Raw genomic sequence first — 21,344 nt, forward strand, 5'->3', positions numbered from 1 at the left:
CCAATTTCAGGCCGACACAATTAATAGACACCAAAAACAAATTCTGTTAAAGGATAACAAGGATGTCGAGAGGGAATTAGAGGTAACCAGAAAGTGCTACTAAAATTAGATAGATTTTAGAGGAATTAGTTAGGAAAATGTTATAAAATAAATATGTATTAGGGGGAGAATTATATTAAAATAATATGATTTTGGTGAAACTAAAGTATATTTATTTTAAATTATTTTTTTTAATTTTCTAAATTTGTATTTTTTTATATATTATTATTATTTTTTGTTTTTTAAATTAGGAATAATGTTTTTTATTTTAATTTAGAATTAAAGAATAATTCATACAGGTTTTGGCTAATATTTTAGATACTTTACATGAATAATTCTATAAAGAAAAATTTCCTATATTGAAAAATAAATACTTGATCATAAAAAAATAAAAATAGCAATAAAATTGCCTTTAAAAATTAAAAAAAAAAACAATAAACGAAATATAAATATTAAATTTATACTAATAAAGATTCTAATTTATTATAATTCCTTGAAATATTCTTCTGATTTTATATAATTTCAAAAAAATAGGTAATATTTCCAGGCTCTAAAACTCGAATTTATCCTTCTTAAAAACCATTCCAAAAATTAACCATCTATCCTTAAAAATAAGTAATATTTCCAGGCTCTAAAACTCGAATTTATTCTTCGTGAAATCCCCTAAAAAAAATTACCCATCTATCCTTAAAAAGGACAAAAGAACATCACTCCTCCAAAGGGACACTCAATTCTGTTCTGGAAACATTCCACATTTTGTGTTTATTTGTTGCCTTTCGGCTGAATTAACTAAAAATAGTCTCAACCGCATGACGTCTGTGAGGAAGCCGGCGGGATGAAGAGGGAGGTGCTGCTGCTGGGATGATGAGATACTTCATCCTTAATTTCAACACACAGCACCGCCTAGCCGCAGGCTCGTTAATTTCATCCCATTGGCAGATGTGGCATTTAATTTCAAGTCGCTCATACGCCCCGTTGTCGCCACAACAAAGACCAAACCGAAAATGGATGGCCGGCTTCCGTTTTTGCCTTGGCAGGAATCAATAATTTCCCATTTAAAATGCAAGTATGCGAGGCTTTCATCTTCGTACTTAATTAATTTCTCAGTTATTTTACAATATAATCTTTAAACGAATCATTAATATGATTTTCCCTGCTATAATCTTTTTTTTTCTCTTTTGAAGAATTAGCTTTGGAAATGTTTATTGAAATTACTATTCGGTAATCAGCCGTCAAATTTCAAAAAGGAACAAAAAATTGCAATTCAATTTCAATTGTTAATTTTGGCCAGAACGCCAGAAAGCTCAATGAAAAGGTTTTGAGAAATAAAATCAAAGGAATAAGAAAACAGAAATGCTCTTTCTTTCTGTAATATATATTTTTTTTATAAAATTTTTAATTATTTATAAAAGGCTTTCTTTTAAAATATTAAAAAAAAATTATAAAACTAATTTTATTTAATCCTAAATTTATGTAACTTTTTACACGAATATATTATACATTAAACTCTGATAATAAATATATTTAAAAGTTCCTACCGCAAGTTTATTTTATAAAAACAGAGTGACTAAGTTCTTAGTTTTTTATTCTGATAACAAGATATATTCCATTGCTCTCAGAATGATTCATTGAACTAACTTATATTTATATTCTTGGTAAAACTAACATATTTATCACAATCTCTTCTGAATATAAAATATTGTAAGGAATTTAATAAGGAGGCAAGAATAATGTTTTAGTGACTCTCACAATTAAAAGAATTATTTTTTATTAAGAACTAATTTAACTCTGTATTTTCCAGAAAGTTTAATCAATATTTTTCCAGAAATTTTAAACAATCTTTTCCATGTAACTCTAATTTTTAAAAATTTGAAACAATTTTTTCCTGGATTTTTATATATTTTTTTTTTTAAGTTTTAAAGTTCAGATATGTTAAACAATATTTTTATGTTATTTATATTTCTTTACAAAAAAGGTATTCTAATAATAAAAAAAAATAATTTAAAAAAAATGATTATTTTCTTAATTAATTATATAGAAATCTGTTTAAATTTTATATTCCCAAATATTTTAAGAGTATAAAAACAATAAAATGTGTCTTGCCCTGCCGAAAGTTCGGACACACGTTCACCGGCACTGGCACGAGCTGTGCATTTTCGATGGGGTGGTGGTGGCTCACGGGGTGCTCGTGTGCGGAACAGGGGTATATATACATACAAAGAAACATACATATATACGTAAATATATGCCATATCCGACCACCTACAGCGAAGAAGCACCCGAAGCCGCACGCACGAGCCGTTGCCTTTCGATCCCAGAGCCGAGCCCCGCGAGTGGCCAACTGTTGAGCGGCGGCGGCCAAGGAGCCAAACCAACCCCACCACCCCCACTTCTATATAGAGCTTATATAGCTTGGAGCTATCGGCGAGCAGCAGCAGCAGCAGCGGCGGCAGTAGCAGCAGCCAACGCCAAACTAACAACACTCATTCTAAATCGACGCCTGGCTGACTGCAGACGGGCTCCTCGCACTCGAATCGTATCCATATATATCGCATCGGTCGGTTAATCCAGTGTCGAGCACCGCTCTAATCATTAATTAAGTGTCTTATAGTGTCTTGGGGAAAATAGTAAACGCAACCGAAACGAGTTTCCAGCTGCCAGTCAATATGTTGTGGTCTCTGCAGCAGGCTCATTTGTGAAAAATAAAAAATAGAGAAAAACTAAACCAGAGATACATTTTCACCTGCCACTGACTGGCAATCAAGTGTAATTATCATGGAAGCCTCTACCACACCTGTGCTGGACCTGCTGCTGCGGCCACAGAATGGCACATCCTCCACTGTCACCAAGGCTCTCTATGCAAATCGGAATCGTTTGATCTTCAGCACCATTGTCATGGGTCTGGGGGTGATTGGTAATTCGCTGGCTCTGATTATTTTGGCGCGCAAAAAGCACAACAAAAACAGCAAATATACGCTCATGTTGCGGTAAGTTTAACTATACAGGGGAAAAAATAATTAAAAAGTATTAAAATACAAAGTTTAAAGGAGATTTTTGATAGTTAAGAGATTATAGGGTTATGACACTGCTTTTTAAGGTACTTAAAAGTGTGACCAAATTAAGAAAATAACTAAGAATTTCACAATTTTGATAGCCCCCAATTTATAGGATTATGGAACTGTTTTGTACATATTTTAAATAGTCAAGCAATATGAACATTTTCCCTAACATATAGAAAATCTTAATAAATCTTGTGTCATATTTTGCAACTTAATTTTCCTGTTTTCATACCTTGCTTAAATCTTAATATGTTAAATCGAAAACAAACAAATATAAACAAACCATAATCAATATTTAAACTATGTAAATAGCAAGTTTATTATTTGTTTTTCAATTGCATTTTCCAGTTTAAACAGAAAATATGGCAAAATGTCAAAGTATAATTACTATAAACAGTCAAGTTTTTTAACTAAATAAAAATTACTATTTAAAGTCTAAAAGTCCAAAAATAGCTATGACTAAATACAAATAATTGTCTAAAAAATTACCAAGAAGTTGGAAGAATTTCCTTAGAACTTATAATTGGTTTTTCAAATATAAAAAGTGTTATTTTATTCGAACTTTGCTGTATTATTCAAATAACGAAAATGGCAAGAAAATGTTACAATTTTCAAATATTTTTTTTTAAAACAGAAAATCTATAAAATATTATAAAACAAGAATGTATAAAATAAATATAAAATACAAGTTTCTTTACAAAATATTTCATTATTTTAAAACTCTTATTAATACAGTTTCATTTCTTTAATTAAATTATTTTAACAATCTTTATTTATCAAAGTCTACTACATTTTAATCTCCCGTGTAATATTTCCCATATTTTTTTTTTTAGTGTAAAGCTAGCTACTCATTTTATGCACTTAATGTTTGTGACTGTTTGCGGCCAGTTCATGGCTACGTAAGTTTGTTCAACTCCCAACGGCGGCCAGTCTAAAGAGTTCGATTGATTATATATGTTATATGCCTATGCGGCACCGATTTGCATAGTTTGAATTGTTTGGTTTGGTTTTCTTTTGCGTATCTTATCAGTGTTGGAATTATTTTCATTTATTATGTGTTTCCCATGTGGCTTAACTGACTGATTTTGGCCATATTCATGTCTGTTTTGACCAAGTCTTATCGTTAGTTTGGGAAGGCAACCAATGCAAGTGCACTAAAAGCTTAACTGTGTAACTAAAGACAGGAGATTGGTGGTAGAAAAAAGTGATAAATGTATATTTTTTTGAGGAATTACACTCACAAGTTGGAGGGGAAGTCTTGTTAAATATATTTAACGTTTTTAATTTATATAAAGTTGGTAGTTTTTCTTATAGAAATTGAGATAATTGTAAGAAATACAAAAGAATCTTTCATGAAATATTAGAAAAATATATAATAACGTTATACTATTTTATGAAAAATATTTTTTTAGAATTTGTTTAAATAAAAAGATAAATTGGGAAAAAATAAACCTTTTAACTTTTATTTTATTTAATTGTTCTGATGCTCAAAATGTGAAAACTCTCTTTTTTTTTGTAATAAAAGATTAATAATTAGGAAAATATTGTTTAAAATATATTTAGACTAATTTAAATCATTTTAAATATATTCTTTAGATCACAAAGATTTTCTGCCATATAAAATCCATAATATTTATCCCCAAGTATTTACCCAGAATATTTATCACAATTTATTTGTCATTTATCAGCATAAAATTCCCATAACACCCGATTCACTGAGCATAACTCCAATTTGTGGCCTTTATTTTTTGCTGAGACACCACTGCGTATGCGTAATATGCGTAAATTGCCATCGACAGCAGAAATTTTGAGGCATCAAGGGAGTCAGAAAGAAATTAAACCAAATGCCACTCGGAACGTGATGCCTCCTTCTTTTGGCACTCAAGAGTGAGAGAATGCACAAAGCCCTTTGATCTGTAATTTGATTGATTGAACGAGCCCGGTGATTGGCACTCAATAAATCAGGGCAACATCCCAATGACATCACACCCGCTTTCCAGGAACCGGAATAGAAATGCCAATATATGAATTTCCCTGCTCACATCACCCCAAAAAGCAAATAATGGGTTTTGCTATTAGAAGTACATGAAAACAACAAGTCAACAAGAACAACTTTTCGCGTTCTCTCACATTGCAATTTTTAGAAAAGTCAATTCACGCTCTGTAATGAACAGTTTTCGGTTAGCTTTTCGTTTACAAAATCCACCATAAACTGAAATTTTAATAGTTTTTACAGCAGCAACAAGTGCAAAGGTACATATATACACCGGGGAAACCCCCTTCCATCATCATAGATTTATCCCCACCCAATAGCGCCGCCTAGCCCATTTTATTTTTATTCCAGGCAGGCAGGCGCATTTCTATTTTATTTATTTTTTCATTACGAGAAAGCCGTAACACATATATTCTCATCTCTCTGCTGGGCGAGACAAATGAGTTTCCTGTGTCAACTGCGCCTTGAAAAAAAAATAAGAGAAAACAAAAAACAATCAAAGCGAGAATATACACAAACATTTCACCCACAAATGGAATTTTTTATGTTACCAATAAAAAGGAAATACTTAATCAAACTCACTATTGACAGAGGCATTTACTATATATATTTTCAGAGGGTGTCAAATGGGATATGGCGCCTAGGTTCTTAGGGTATATTTAGGTTTAGTTGATGTTGCTTAATTAATTAAGGCTTAATTAGTGGAAATATAAAAAGAGGGGTGTGTTAAAAATGATTTCTTTTAGTTAATTCAATTATTGTTTGTCGAATTTAATATAATTTCTTATTAAATATATGGTTATTACTATATTTTAGGTAAACTAATTTATATAGAAAACATTTCCATATTTAATAAAATTGTTAATTGTTAGATTATTAAATATGTAATTAAAATTTTAGAGATTATCTTTAAAAATATTTTATATTGAACTTTTTTTTATATATTATTTAATATTATTATTTATTTATTATGTATATATTACTTTATTTTTACATTAATCACTTCCTACTCCGGATTTTATATTAAATTATAAAATAATACATAGAAATATATTAAAATAAAAATTTATTTAAAAAATGGATTTACTAAAGTTCCCATAAATCAGTGAATTAAATAAAATATTTGAAGATTTTATGAATAAATCTAATTAAATTCCTAGAGATCTTTAAAAGCTTCTTTAAATAATTATTCAAAATACTTAACATTGAACTTTATTTATATATTATTTATTCCCTACTTGATTGTTTAATTAACCTTTATTTATATATTATTTATTTCCCTACGCAAATGACTCATAAATATAAATCAATTAAAAGAAATAAATAAAAATAATAAATCAAAATTTAATAAATTATTTTTAAAAGGCTCAATAATTTACCAGAACTTATTTCTTTACAAAAGATATCCATATAATTGTAATGGCTTTTTTATTTATTGTATAAATTATACAATTAATTGAAATTGTTTAATTTTCCCATCACGTCTCGTTTGGCCCAAAACGGTTAGTTGTTTCGGCCATATGGGGACAGCTTTTTGAGCTATACTCGCGTATAATTAAAAGTTCCGCCTTATCCAAAGTGCCAATTAATTGCAAAACCGAAATGCTATTACAAACTTTACTATACTTTATTTATTAAAGAGCCAAGAACATTGGCTGGGTGGCATTAATGGAGTGTAAGATTTTTATTATCCCATTTACGAGGCCCCGAAATGAAATAAAGCTTAAGCCATCCTGAATTTATGGGCGTACTCCGTGCTCGTGTGCCTGTCTAATTTCCACCCACTCTATTTTCCTTTTTTTTTTTCATTGCAGATGCCTGGCCACCAATAATCTGTTGGCTCTGCTGGGGATGCTGACCACATCGGTGCTGAAATACAACCTTTCCGAGGAGGTCCATCAGTCCTTTATGCGGCTGGACTGCGTGGGTCATGTGGTTTGGCGGTTCTTTGGTCTCAGTTCTGGCTGTATAGCGGCTGTGATGGCTGCCGAAAGGTGGATGGCACTGGCAAGGCCCTTTATTTACCACAAGGTTCGTATAGCTATGGGTCATTAAGCCCTCATAAAAGGGGGAAGCCTTGTGGGGGGAGAGAGAACCCTTACAATCGTCGGTGGAAAAGGCATTTGTGGGAATTGGAAATCAATTTAACAAATGATAGTAGAAAGTAGAAAACGTTTAGGTGAAATTTCTAAACTTTAAATGATTTATTTCCTTTTCTTAATTATAATTAAATTCATTTTATAATACAAATAATCTCCTCTGTTTCTCCCGCAGCACATCACCTACGAACTGATACGTAAAAGCATCAACAGCATTCTGATTGCAGCCGTAATCATCACATTTCTGCCATTTGTGGGCTTTGGAGCCTACATAGACGAATCCAATCCGGAAGAGCTCAAGTGCATACGTTATCGCGATGCCCAGGGTACATGGAACAAGTCCTATGCGGTGCTCTTTATGATATTTGGTAATTAGGAACCAATAACTTCCTTTCGCACTTATACTTTATATCCTTAAACCCTCCTTTAGGCACTCTCCTTTGCATCGTAATCGTGGCCTGCAATCTCTTTGTGGCCCATACTTTGATGTGCGTAATTGGCAAAAGTCGCACGGCTAAGCGACACATGACCTACGATCTGGTGTCCAGAGACAAGTCCAGTGTACAGATTGATCCAGAGAGTAGCAGTGCCACTACTCTCTACCAGACGCAGCTTAGTTCTGGCAGTGGAGGCAGCGGTAGCCATCGCGGCGCTTATCCTAATAGACATTACAGGCAAAGCGTCAGCGTGACCATGGCGGCCACAGAATCCTCACCGGTGGAGATTAAGTTTGCCAAGTTGATGGCATTCCTCAGCATCTCCTTTGTCATCTGCTGGATGCCACAGATGGTGAGTTGGAAATATACCTAAAAAACTATTCATAATTTTCAAAATTTTGTTATCCAGATTGCCATCCCTTTGGCCATTGCCCCGAATCGGGTGCCCTCTTCGAATCGTTTCTTCCTCATCGCCGATGTCCTAACGGCCTTGCACTTCACCTCTGATCCTTATGTCTATGTCCTGAGTCGCTCCAAGTCCATTAACTGGTCCCTGCTGGGCTGCATCAAGCGTTGGCGAAGTGGCTGGCGACCAGGTGGCCTAAGGCGCTCTCAGAGCGATCAGAGCCGCATGCGCACCACCATGACGGAGGCCAATACTCTGGACTTTAACTGACGAGTCCCTCCGTTCCGCTCGATCCTCAAGCTACAGCACCCAAGTACTTAACCGCAGGGCAGATCCTCTCTAGAGGGAGAGGAGCGCCTCCTAGTCTCCTAAGCTGTATATAATATAACCTATTTTGTATTACCATATCAAGCTTTCCCCCAACCATGCTCAGCTCACATAATCTCAGAATCCAAGATGGGATTTTTAGAAATAAATATATCATATATATCTGCATATTTGTGTATGTAAAATAAAAAGTGTCTGTGGAAGTTTTAATTGGTGGAAAAAGTTTAGTTTTATATTTATTTTAAATTTAATTTAAAAAGGGGATACAGTTAAGGTAAAGTTTAAAATATTTCAAAGCTCTTAACCTATAAAAATGTTTTAGGAATGTTGAGCTGTTAAAAAATTTTAAAAAATGTTTTAAATTAAATTTATACCCTATTAAATTTTATTTAAAAATTTTAATATTTTAATGTTAAGTTTAAAATATTATGCAAGTCTTAACCTGTATGAAAATTTTCAAGAAAGGTTTTTTTTTAAATCTCAAAAAAGAATCTTTTAAAATCCAGATATAAAAAAGTTTTGATATTTGTTTTATAACTTTATTTCCTATTTTAAATAACTCATAAAAGAGAGTTTTTGAATTACAAAAATTATAAAGTATTATTTATTTTTGAAATCCTTTACAAAGCAGATCGTAAAAAGCTTTCCAAAATTAAAAAAAAAAAGAAAGAAACCCATTCCCTTAATCAGAACACATTGCCTTTGTTTTACAACTACATTTTGTTTCATTGTTTATTTTAAAATTTATATGATTACATAATTTGAATGGTTGGACGACTGGTGTGTCTTGGTAGAGGGTGGTGGGGCATTGCATTGCTGGGAGGGGAACTTGGAATTGGAATTGGTTTTGTATTTTGTATTTTGAATTGGGGATTGTGCTCAGTTTTAGTTGGTATGGAAATCAATTCAATCAAGTTGTTTGTGGTGTTCTTGTCAAGAAGTTCGTCTTCGATTACAATGTATTCAACTGTCTTCATCGCTGGACGATGATTGCGTAAAGTTTTATTTGTTGTCTTGGTTGTTTTTTATGCAAATCAGGGGATGCAAATGTCAGATTGTGGACAGAGAGAGAGAGAGATCCCTCTTCCTGGGCATGTCTTGTGTGTGTGTATGTATAAATGGATTCCTTTTTTATGTTTAAATTACGTTCTTACAACTCGCGTTTCCTGCTTCGACTCTAAATTAATAGCGATTGTAGCGACCGCGTGCGCGTTGTCGCTGCGGCGTGGCCTTTGGCCCGGCGGCGGCTCGGGCAGGCGTGGCCTTTTTGGCCGGCGAGGGGGAAGCATCGGCTGCCGGCGACGCTGCAGCGGGTGTGGCAGCAGCGGCGGCAGCGGTAGCAGCTGCTGCAGCCTTGGCCGGGGTCTTGGTCACTGCAGCTGGCTTGGCGGCGGGAGTTGGCTCTGGTGCTGGCTCCGGTTCGGCTTCAGCTTCGGCCTCTTGCTCCTCCTCTTCCTGGGCCTCCATCTCCTCCTCGCCATTATCCTGGCCGGCATCCTCCTCACCCTCAGCTTCGGCCTCCTCTTCACCAGCGGCCTCGCCATCGGCATTGTCCTCAGCCATCTCAACATCATCATCATCACCGGTGGCCTCGGAGGGATCATATAGCTCACCCTCAGCACCCTCGGCAGACTCCTCCTCGGCAGCAGTGCCCTCGGCAGCCGGGGTCTCCGTCTCCTCGATCTTGCGCTTCTTGCGCTCATTCTCCTCCAGAGCAGCGGCAGCACGCTTCTGGGCAATCTTGGTGTCGCTGGACTTCTCGTTGATGAACTTCAAGAAGTTGCGATGATGGGTGGCCGTGCGAGTATGAATCTCGGCAGTGACCTCGGTGTCAAAGAACTTGCTGCACACCGAGCACTCGTAGCACTCCAGCTTGGAGACCAGGCCAGGACCAACGGCACGCTGCCAGTTGTACTTGGGCAGACGGGTGTCCACCTCGCTGGGAATCTCGTCGCCGTCGGCAAAGTCAAGAATGCAATCCTCGGGATCGACAGGCAGAGCCACCTCCTCCTCCTCCTGGCCCTCCTCCTCACCCTCCTTGGTCTCGTCGGCGTTCTCCTCACCCTCCTTGGTCTCATCGCCTTCGCCTTCCTCGCCCTCGGCGGCTTCACCATCAGCGCCAGCCTCCTTCTTAACGCTAGTGTCGCCATCGGCACCAGCCTCACCCTCCTTCTTCACCGGCTTCTTCTTGCGCTTCTGGGGCAGACGGAGATCGCGGGTTTCCTCCTCCTCGGTGCTGATGGGCAAGGTCTGACGCTTGCGCTCTCCCACCTTGGTGTTGCTCTCGGCGGCCTTCTTCAGATGCTCGGCGGACAGGAGATGAGTGTCGTAGTCAATGCGAGTGGCAAACTCCTTGTTGCACTCAATGCACTTGGGATGCAAGAACTTCTTGAGCTGCAAGTGACCCTCCGACTTGCGATGCGTGGAGATGTGGCCATGGAAGTTGAGATCGCACATGGTGCAGTAGTCCAGCTGACGCTGCTTGCTCTTGCCCATGCGCTTGAGGCGATCAAACTCAATGGACTTGAGCTGCTCGGCAATCTTAGCCTCCTGACGAATCATGTTGGCCTTTAGGCGGTAGCTCTCCTCGATACCCTCGCGCATCATCAGATGGGTGCGTCCCTTGATGTGGTTCTCGAAAGAGTTGGCGTCCCACATGTGCTTCTTGCACAGATGACAGTAGAACATGTCGTTCGGCACACTAGCGTACGGCGACTCCTTGCTGGGGCTATTGATTACGATTGTTAAATGGGGGGAAAAGGAACAAAAACAAAAATAGGTTTTATTAGTCAGAGATCTCGTATGACAGCGGGAAAGGAGTTGCGTCTGCGCTCTGGCTCTATGGAAAATAATACAAGATTAAAGGGAACAGAGAGAGTTGTTCGCGATGCGATTTATACTTATGATACGTACAGTACAGGTGAGTATATATATATTAATATTATTTAGCTATGATGATGCGTTATGTTTAAGGTGAGAATGGGCTGAGAGAAAGAAATATGCTGTAAATAAAAGTGATACTAATTCATCCCTTTAGTTTTATTTGATTTGATTTTAATATAATTGATTTTACTATTAATTTAAAAATTAAGGGTATTAATATTAATTTATAAATTAAAAAAAACCATCAAGAAAAGGAGGGGTTTTTCTTTAATTTATAAATCATTATTAATATCCTTAAATCATAAAATAATAATCATATTTATAATTATAAAATTGTTTTCTAAATTAATATTAATTTATAAATTAAAGAAAAACCTGACTTGACCTGATTTTCTTTTATTTTATAAATTAATATTAAAATTCTTAATTCCTAAATAACGAAAAATAACCTTCTGATCACAAAATCTAAGGTATATTTTTCAAAACTGAAAATAATATTTTATTTAATAATCTTTACTTTATTTATGGTATATTCGTGATCAGCAAGGGGATAAATCAGCTTTAAAAATTTTTATAATTAGTCTATTTATTTAAATTATAAATATTTTAATTTTTAATTTAACGATTTTTCTTTTTTTAATTTACAGCATATTTCTTTATCTGAAAGCACTTAAATATGTATGATCAAAGTATTAATTATCAATAAATTAATTAACTTGTAACATGAATTGGATGATATTTCAATTAAAAAGGGGAGATTCGTAGTCTTTTTACACTGAAATAGTGATTTTAATTAAATAACATTAATTTTGTATTAATTAAAATATAAAAAAATTTTTAACAAAATAAAAAATATTTATTAAATATTAGACTGTAAAATTTAAAATACATATGTATAAAACTGGAAGTGGCTTTATAATTTTTTTTTTTTTTTTCAATTTTACAGCCTATTTATATACAGCTGCGGCAAAAAAAATAGCACCATGACATATATTTTTCTTTATTGATTATTTGTTTTATAACTATTCATATATTTAACTTGTTTAAGGCTTTTATTTTTACTTTAGGCTCTAATTTATCGAAATACACTGCAAGTGTCGTCGATAATAACATGAAATTGAAATATTTACATTAAGAATGTGAACGTTGAACATTTTAGGCGGCAACAAAAATAGCACTATTTCAAAAATAACTTAAGAAAACGAAAAAAAACGAAAAAAAAAAAACCGGGAAGTTCTGGAATATTTGTATTCATTTGTATTCCTTATCGATATAGTGTATTAATATTTCGTTGTAAAAGCTTTGGCAGCAATGACAGCAGCACAACGTCTCGGCGTAGAATTGACCAAATTTTGGCACCTTTCCCGTGGAATACTGCTCCATGATTCTTGAATGGTGGCCCAGAGCTCATGATTAATCCTTGGTTTTGCATTGGAAACATATTTTTTTACATCAGACCAAAGATTCTCTATCGGGTTTAAGTCTGGAGACTGAGCAGGCCAATCCCTTAGGTGAAGGGATCTGTCTTGAAACCACTTAGGAGCGTTCTTGCTGGTATGTTTAGGGTCGTTATCCTGTTGGAAGACCCACAATAACGGCATTTCGTATTCTGCATAAGACAGCATCACTGTTAGCAAAATATTGATCCATAATACCTTTTATCCAATGTATTGGACCCACTCCGTAATAAGAAAAGCATACCAGCAAGAACGCTCCTAAGTGGTTTCAAGACAGATCCCTTCACCTAAGGGATTGGCCTGCTCAGTCTCCAGACTTAAACCCGATAGAGAATCTTTGGTCTGATGTAAAAAAATATGTTTCCAATGCAAAACCAAGGATTAATCATGAGCTCTGGGCCACCATTCAAGAATCATGGAGCAGTATTCCACGGGAAAGGTGCCAAAATTTGGTCAATTCTACGCCGAGACGTTGTGCTGCTGTCATTGCTGCCAAAGCTTTTACAACGAAATATTAATACACTATATCGATAAGGAATACAAATGAATACAAATATTCCAGAACTTCCCGGTTTTTTTTTTCGTTTTTTTTCGTTTTCTTAAGTTATTTTTGAAATAGTGCTATTTTTGTTGCCGCCTAAAATGTTCAACGTTCACATTCTTAATGTAAATATTTCAATTTCATGTTATTATCGACGACACTTGCAGTGTATTTCGATAAATTAGAGCCTAAAGTAAAAATAAAAGCCTTAAACAAGTTAAATATATGAATAGTTATAAAACAAATAATCAATAAAGAAAAATATATGTCATGGTGCTATTTTTTTTGCCGCAACTGTACAAAAATAATTTAATTATTAATAATTTAATTTTTGTACATTATTTATACATACAAAAATAATTTAAATTAATTATTAATTAATTTTTTTTATTTTATTTATACATAAAAAAATCATTTAATTATTATAACAAATTTTAAATTATTTAAATAATGTATAAAAATCTTATTTATTATTATTTTTATTTAATTAAAACGCTTTAAACAAAAACAATAATTTTAAAAGTTGATTGTTCAAAGTTTCTCCCGTTTTTAAATTCAAAGGCTTAAAAATTAATTAAAAAAAGGCCCACAAAACACAAAAGTGAAGCCCATTCTTCAAATAAAAAAGTGATTTGCTAAATGAATTTAAATATAATAAGTTTTCAATAAAAAAATGTATATATTAAAGCTTTTGACTGTTGAAGACACACATAAATATATTGAATAAATATCCCTTTTACTTTTGGAGGCGTGGATCCGCCCAAAAAGACACACTAACATAAATAGCATCGGGGAAAAAATGTAGTAAATATCCCTAAAGAATAACTAAATGCTAATTAAATATATGTGAGGAGACGCAATTAGAGAAATTCCAATTCCTAAGTACTTAAGTAAAACGATTTAAATTAATTATATATATTAACGCTGCGCTGAGATTGTTTAAAATTTTTGTATGTTTTTTGGGTGAAAGAAATTAATCTTTCGATTTGTTGTTTTTGGGGCAGCAAAAAATGTATTCATTTTAAAGATTCTTAATTTGTTGTGGTTTTGTTTTTGGTTTTTTTTGTTTCGGAAAAATTGTTGTAGTAAGTCTTACCTCTCGATCTTCTTTTCGCCAGGAGTAGGTTCCTTCTTTTTATTTTGGTTGGCATTTTTAGCCAAAAGTTTCTTGGCACGATCAAAAGCATTTTGCTTGCGAATACCGCCGCCGCCCTGCTTTTGCGGGGGCTTGGGACCACCAGCACCACCAGTGGCGCCACGATTTTGGAAGCCTCCCTGGCCACGACGGTTATTGAGACGATTGCCGGCACCGCCACCGCGACTGACCATCTAATATTATTATGTTTACGAGTTACATATATAATAGTTCAAGTGCCATGACAGCACAATTGAATTGGATTTTGATTTTGGTTCGAGTTTTACAAACAAAATTTCACATAGGACATTATTTTTGAAATATCAGAGACAAATATGGCACACATTTTGGGGGCCATTTACAATGTTTTTGTGAGAGACAATATATGGCAAAATGAACAGAGATTATAAAGGGTTTTTTGATCAAAAGGAAGTCATTACATAAAATGTATAAAAAATGGCATTTATAGCACAGGTTTATGGTCAGTTTGGCGGGGCAGTTACGACGGCCAATCAGTCGACGGGGAATAAGTTGGATGATATATATAAGGTAGCACATATATATATTTCATGCGGTTCCAGTCGTTGGCATTGTGGCGGCGCGTGGCATATTATATATTTTGTATTATATATATAAATATATTGGTGATTTGGTTCATTTTTGAAAATGGAAATCAGAGGCAGGAACGGAACGTCGAAGAAGAAATTTGGCGATGTGATTTGCATTAGACATTAAGACAATATTAAAATGGATATTATTTCGTATATATATATTTTTTATATATGTTGCACCATCATTAAGCAGTGTACCAGTACCAGATCGGATTCAGTTTTTCGGTTTTCAGAGCAGAGCAGATTTGACAATTGCCACAAACGAGTGCAATCAATATCAATCGAGCAATCGAGCAATGGAGCAATCAATCAGTGGCGTCGCACGGGAATCAATCATCATAGATCATCGCATCGTTTTTGTGGTCGCCATTTCGCATATATATTTATATATTTTTGATTTGGTTTTTGGCATATTGTTTGCGAATCGCATGTTGTGTGTGTGTGCGTTGCATTTTTCAATTTTATTTGGATTTTTCGAAAATGTGCATATATTGTTGGCCGTTGAAATTGAATTGATTATTTTGTGGGGGGGTTTTATATTCGTTGAGGAGAGAGATGCGGGGGCATCAACGGCCACAACAACAACAACACGCAACGGCAGCAGCAGCAGCAACAACAACAATTATATACAACAATATGAAATTATTGCATTCGAAATATGCGAGAGACGATGCAGTTTTTTTTTATATTTATATTTGTATTGAAAAGCATCGAATTTTTGAGTTTTGCGTTTTTGGTTTTGGAAGAGAGAATAAAAATAGATAATGGATAAATTAGAAAAGCGCTGTGAAAGTACGAGGTCCAGCCAAGAGAAGGTTTTGGTGGAATTTCGTGGAATAATTCGTTTAAAAATATGTTTTTAAAAATGTTTGGTAATTATTAAATGCTTAAGTACATCTAGTAAATAAATTACTTATGATTCAATCTTGATATATAGAGATCAATCATCATCATCATCAATCAATCATCATACTCTTTTCATCGTTAAGTGGAACAAGTGTTGGCGGTACATGTTTTAATAGGTACATTTTATCGTTATCAATGCTTTGTTTCGTGTATATATAAATCTTTCGTTTCATTTATCGCTTTGTTTGTGCAGTTTCTACAGAACTAAAAACAAAAGTTGTTGCATTTTAAATGGAATAAATGCGTTTTTTATATGGAAAACCTTTACATCCTTTTTAAACCTTACACACAAACACTGCACAATTTTCTTATTACTTCTTTTCTTTCAAACAATATAAAACAAACTAAACAAAAAAGTGTAATTTCACTTCTATATTTCTTGGTTTTTAGTAAATAAACTACAAGCTACGGTTTAGATTTTGGTTCTGGTTTTGGTTTTTATCTCTTAAAGGAAAAGCATTAGCTACAAGTTTGGCAATATAACAAAACTAATCAATGTTAAAATGTAATAAACGCAAGAGTATTTAGTTCTTTGGTGGAGTGCAAGGGAAAATAATACAATTTCTTTTTAAAGAGGTATTTGTCGCTTTCAGAAAATTTGGTAGGAATCTTCAGCTTGCTTTTTAAGAAAGTAAACAGAAATAAGAATCAGACTGTTCAGTTATTTATCAGACATTTTTACCCATAATTCCTAAATATTTATTAATAAAAATATTCTAAGAAATATATAATTTTATAAATTTCTCCCTGCAACTCCACTTAAGAAATTCGATTCGTTATTCACACGAATTTCAAAAATGTACTAATAATTAAAATAACATAGGGTTATACAACAATTAATTTCTGTTGGCATTGTCAACTTAATATAGACATTATTTTAAGGATTTGTACATACCGGGCCACCGCGCTGATTGCGATTTCCCATGCCGCCGCCGCCGCCGCGAGGCAAGTCGAGGAGCGATGGTGGATTCTGGTTGCGGAACAGATTGTTCAGCAGATTGTTGGCTAAATTGATGGCCTGGGCATTCATCTGACCGCCGCCCTGGCGCATGTTGTTGCCAAATTGGCCGCCACCACCAGGATTCTGGGACTCCCACGGCGACATGTTCATGCCGCCCATGCGATTGGCGCCCATGGGTCCTCCATAGTTGTTGTTTCCGCCGCCGAAGTTGCGATTACGGTTCTGGTTACCACGGAATGCCATGCTATTGCCGTTGACGTTAGCTGGACGATGCTGTTGAGGATTTTTGACAATTTTTACGCTGTAAAAGGTAAACAATGAACAATTAATAATGAAATCTCTTTTGAAAAAGTGAGGAATTGGGAATATTAAGGATTGTTTCGGGGATGGTGAATGTGCACAGCATACCTGACCATAATTTTGATGGGTTTTTAGGAGAGTTTTGTGGGATGCTTTATTTTAAGGTGAAAGGTTTTGTTTTAAAGCGAGCAAATAACTTAAAAACAAGCTGAAAATAAAAAAACGGCACAAAACAAGACGAAACAAATTTTGAAATACAAGCGGGCAAACAATATGTTTATTAATTTAAGTTAGTAATTTTTATCTCACGGGTTAGTTTTACTTGAGAATTGTAACCCCGAAAAAACCTTTTACAAAAAAGCGTGCGTATACACACTGCTACAGACACATACATACACACACAAACACAGAGAAAGAAATAGTAGGGGTAACAAAAAACAAGAAAGAAAAGAAATGGGAACATTTTTGGCGCTTAGTCAGCTGAATTTACAGTAAAAAACTGGTCCCGGACGAGTTCATTTGCATCAAGTGCTATTATTTACCGAATACAATAACAAAAGCCGCACAAAATATATAGAATTCGGCTGCAAAGCGGAACAAATACAAGATGGCGGCCAGACGGAGCGGTGCTTGTGCCCGCGTGCGTGTGTGTATGCAATTGATTGAGTCAGAAGCCGGCCGGGCGCCATGCGCTAGAGGGAGAGGGGGATAGCGGAAAAAAACTACGAAAAAGTACATTATCCAGCCATAAAAATAGTAAAACCACTTAATTACACAATGTGCCTCAATAAATATGCAAATGTCAAGACTGTACGACCTTCTTAGAATATCAGGCCCCCGTTAATCAAGGAATATCACGAAAATAGGCAGTCAAATGGCTCGTAAATTAACAATTAGGCTATTATCTCGTTACTGTACCCCGGGAGGCCCGGTAAAAATCAATAATTACTATTTTAAGCGCCCAGGGCAAGCGTAAAAAAAAATGTTCGCCAACAGATACACACACAAAGGTTTTTTCACAGCCATCACCAATACACAGAAGGAACTACAGAAAAAACGCTGTATTTTGTTGGTAACTTACGTAAAGCAACGGCGGTTTGTCAATTACTGCGTTATTCCGCTGCCACTATTGTTTATTAACTTTTGCAAGGGCTCCTCCTTTGCTGAAAATATTTAGCAATATTTTACGAACGATCCGAACGAGGCAAGGTTATTGTTGATAATATATCGATATTTCCCTGAAAATGATATATTTATATCGAGAAATCGAAATCGAATGACAAGTGGACAGCAGCGTTGCCAATTTAGCTAATTTCCCACTGTATCTGGCGTGTTTCAAAACCTAAATGCGGGATATTTTGTGAACTAGCGGCTAGCGGGAATTATACCTATTTTCCAAGCGAAATTGGCGTAATTTTAGCTTTTTGTATTATTATGTTTCATGTATTATTATGTTTTATGATGCCTCACTTAAATACTTCGTAGTATCGATATTCCAAAAGAGAATTACATTTTTCTAATCGATTTTTACTATGAAATAAAAAAAAAAAAATTTATAAAATTAAAAAAAAAAAAATGTTGACAAAATTAAAAAAAAAAAAATGTTGACAAAATTAAAAAAAAAAATTTGAAGAAACAAATTTTTGACAAAATTTGGAAAAAAAATATATATTAAAAAAACTTTGAAAAAAAAATTTGACAGAATTATAAATGAAAAATTGGCAAAAATTTAGAAAAAAAATTTGACAAAATTAAAAACAAATTGACAAAATGTTGATAAAATTTTATTTAAAAAATTTGGGGACAAAATTTTGAAAAAAAATGTTGACAACATTTTGAAAAAAAAGGTGGCAAAATTTAAAAAAAAAATGTAAACTTAAAAAAAAAAACAAACCAAAACATACATAAATTCAGGAACTTGACCATTTTTCAAAAATTCTTCAACAATTAATACAAAAAAATTGTTTTCTTTCCCCTAGCGTTATTTTTTAGCTAACATCCAAATTTTCTGGCTATTTCTAGCTTTTTTCGAAGTCGGGTTTAACTTTTTCAAGCCCTGAAGAGTTGGCAACACTGGTGGACAGTCTGCTAGTGGTCGCAGCCAAGACTATCGAATGGTTAGGGATGGCACTAATAAGGATAGATTATGCGATGGTTTTTTATAAATTTATTTATTATACCCCATTAAAAACCACTTTGTTTACGTTGAATACGTTTTTATATCAAATTGTTTACACACTAAACTATAATCTTAATTCTTTAGCTATATTTTAAACGAGAAAAACATCAGGCTAAGAATGCGATAGGGAACTCCTACATTATTCTAATGCATTAAAGCGCCATATAGCCGTCTTGCTCGCACTTGCGTAAAACGCTATAGCGCTGTCAAATCTTTAATAAAGTCTCTAATTAATGCGCCAGTGTCATACGGCTATAACAAGTTTTTATTTTGCCAAACCTAATAAAGTGTTTTATTGCATGAATTTCTTTTACGTTTCCTTGCATTAATTAAAGTTTTTATTTTTCAAAATAAAAATTAATACAAAGTGTCTTTTTCATATTATAAAATATAAATTAATACTACATTGTTTCTTCATTAATTTCTTTCACATTCCCTTGCTTTAACAAAAGTTTTTATTTTTTTCAAACACAAATTAATACAAAATGTTTTTCATGTTCCAAACAAAAATTAATATAAAATATTTTCTTCATTAATTTTAAATTAATACATTTTTTCTTCATTAATTTCTTTTACATTTCCTTGCCTTAACATAAGTTTTCATTGTTTTAAACACAAATTAATAGAAAATCATTTCTTAATTATTTTTCTTTAACATTTTCTTGAATTAATAAGCCAATAAGTAATTTTTAATGTTTAAAAACTCCTCACTAGAGATCAACATCAAAAAGTTTCTCCGCATCCTCACGGGTATTATTGTAACGAGCCTCGAGAATTTGAAACAGAATCTTCCGAGTGGTATCCACACACTGCTCCAGTTCTTTGGATGTCATACAATCAAGAAGGTTAAGACCATCAATCAGAAATGAGTCGATTCTTCCGGCACGTAAATTGCCAGAGAGTCGGGTCCAGATTTCGCTGAGGAGACTGACCCAGTCCCTTTGCCAGTTTATAACGGAAAGTTGATGGAGCACCACCGTCACCAGCATGTAGCTTGTTAATTTTGGCAAACTTTTCAAATGGAGCCGGCGTAGGCGATTCATTAAATGAAGAATCTTCAAGGATTTCGGCTGCTGCTCGAGTAATTCGTTCTCCCAATCCGGGGCACATGCCGAAAAAGTGCGATCGTCATTATTTTTTGGATTCCTCCATGGAATGGCAAAATACCAAGGAAATTTGTTACGCACACGGGCTGGAACTAGCGAACTAGAGAAAGGCCATTTTGACAAGGGCAACTTAAAGGCTGGTTCTACAATATATGATATTTTTGATATTTTAGGAAGTAGTATAGTTGGAGAATTTCTTTCAACGCTTAATTTTCCACTTTCATATTTAAAATTATAAATATCTGTGTTTAAATTCAGACGTCCGTTAATAGTAAACAAATTGCTTACATATTTGTCAACATTTTTAGAGAGCATAAAACCTTCGGGGGATACGATCGCCCAATAAGCCTCACTGTCCTCAAATAGTACTTTTAAATTTAAGAGGCCCCTTTCTCTCTGTATGGGTATTATTTCGGAAAAATTTACAAAGTCGAAGAGTATATCGTGGGCTAAAAAGAATTTGTTTATTTATCACAGATTTATGTTGTATATGTTGGTAATTTTTTTTTAAAACTTACACCCATTGCGTTTAGTCGAATATTTTAACTCGGTCAGCGCATCTTCCCAGCACCCAGAATCTGCCAGAGTGTCGGTTAATATTTTGTAAATATCATTTAAACACTGTTCAGAATTCATTTTGTGCGTCTTAAGAATTTGCTAGAACTTCAATATTTACAAAAAAACTTCGAAGAAGCTGAGGACTTTAGTGTGACCGCGGTCTTAGAGCTAGATAATACCGGGCTTCTAAAATAATATTAAAATTATATTTTTCACTTGCATATTCCGTGATACGTAATTTGCAAAATATATATGTTCCATATACCCTCTATATACTAAATATATGATTTTTATTAAATCTTTCATTAAAATATACCTAATATAAATATAAGCTAACTAAAACATAT

General features: G+C 34.2%; 2 protein-coding genes and 1 long non-coding RNA gene across 6 annotated transcripts; 1 reads left to right on the forward strand and 2 right to left on the reverse strand.

Annotated features, from left to right (window-relative positions):
- The first annotated feature begins 2,454 nt into the window (after window positions 1-2,454).
- LOC108071883 (prostaglandin F2-alpha receptor) lies at window positions 2,455-8,537 on the forward strand. Its single transcript, XM_017162811.3, has 5 exons — window positions 2,455-3,026; window positions 6,906-7,122; window positions 7,366-7,558; window positions 7,621-7,979; window positions 8,037-8,537. The coding sequence occupies exons 1-5, from the start codon at window positions 2,815-2,817 to the stop codon at window positions 8,301-8,303; spliced, it is 1,248 nt and encodes a 415-aa protein (XP_017018300.1). The 5' UTR covers window positions 2,455-2,814; the 3' UTR covers window positions 8,304-8,537.
- Window positions 8,538-9,061: 524 nt separating this feature from the next.
- On the reverse strand, window positions 9,062-18,394 carry Pep (Protein on ecdysone puffs). 4 transcript variants are annotated; one of them, XM_017162897.3, is made up of 5 exons: window positions 18,236-18,388; window positions 17,263-17,362; window positions 16,789-17,155; window positions 14,338-14,570; window positions 9,062-11,088 (listed from the first exon to the last, which is right to left on the reverse strand). In XM_017162897.3, exons 2-5 carry the CDS (start codon window positions 17,268-17,270, stop codon window positions 9,543-9,545), a joined length of 2,154 nt encoding a protein of 717 aa, XP_017018386.1. In that variant the 5' UTR covers window positions 17,271-17,362; window positions 18,236-18,388; the 3' UTR covers window positions 9,062-9,542. The 4 variants fall into 4 exon arrangements, with proteins under 4 accessions (XP_017018386.1, XP_017018387.1, XP_070141158.1 ...); XM_017162898.3 differs by lacking the exon at window positions 17,263-17,362 and having other exon boundaries at window positions 18,236-18,394; XM_070285058.1 differs by lacking the exon at window positions 14,338-14,570 and having other exon boundaries at window positions 10,921-11,088; window positions 18,236-18,394.
- Window positions 18,395-20,028: 1,634 nt separating this feature from the next.
- Window positions 20,029-21,140, reverse strand: LOC108071886 (uncharacterized). The gene is made up of 2 exons (XR_011444862.1): window positions 20,958-21,140; window positions 20,029-20,888 (listed from the first exon to the last, which is right to left on the reverse strand). It is a non-coding gene; the product is annotated as an uncharacterized lncRNA (long non-coding RNA).
- Window positions 21,141-21,344: the final 204 nt, after the last annotated feature.

Source organism: Drosophila kikkawai, chromosome 3L (genome assembly GCF_030179895.1).
Source record: "Drosophila kikkawai strain 14028-0561.14 chromosome 3L, DkikHiC1v2, whole genome shotgun sequence".
Classification (NCBI taxonomy): Eukaryota; Metazoa; Arthropoda; class Insecta; order Diptera; family Drosophilidae; genus Drosophila; species Drosophila kikkawai.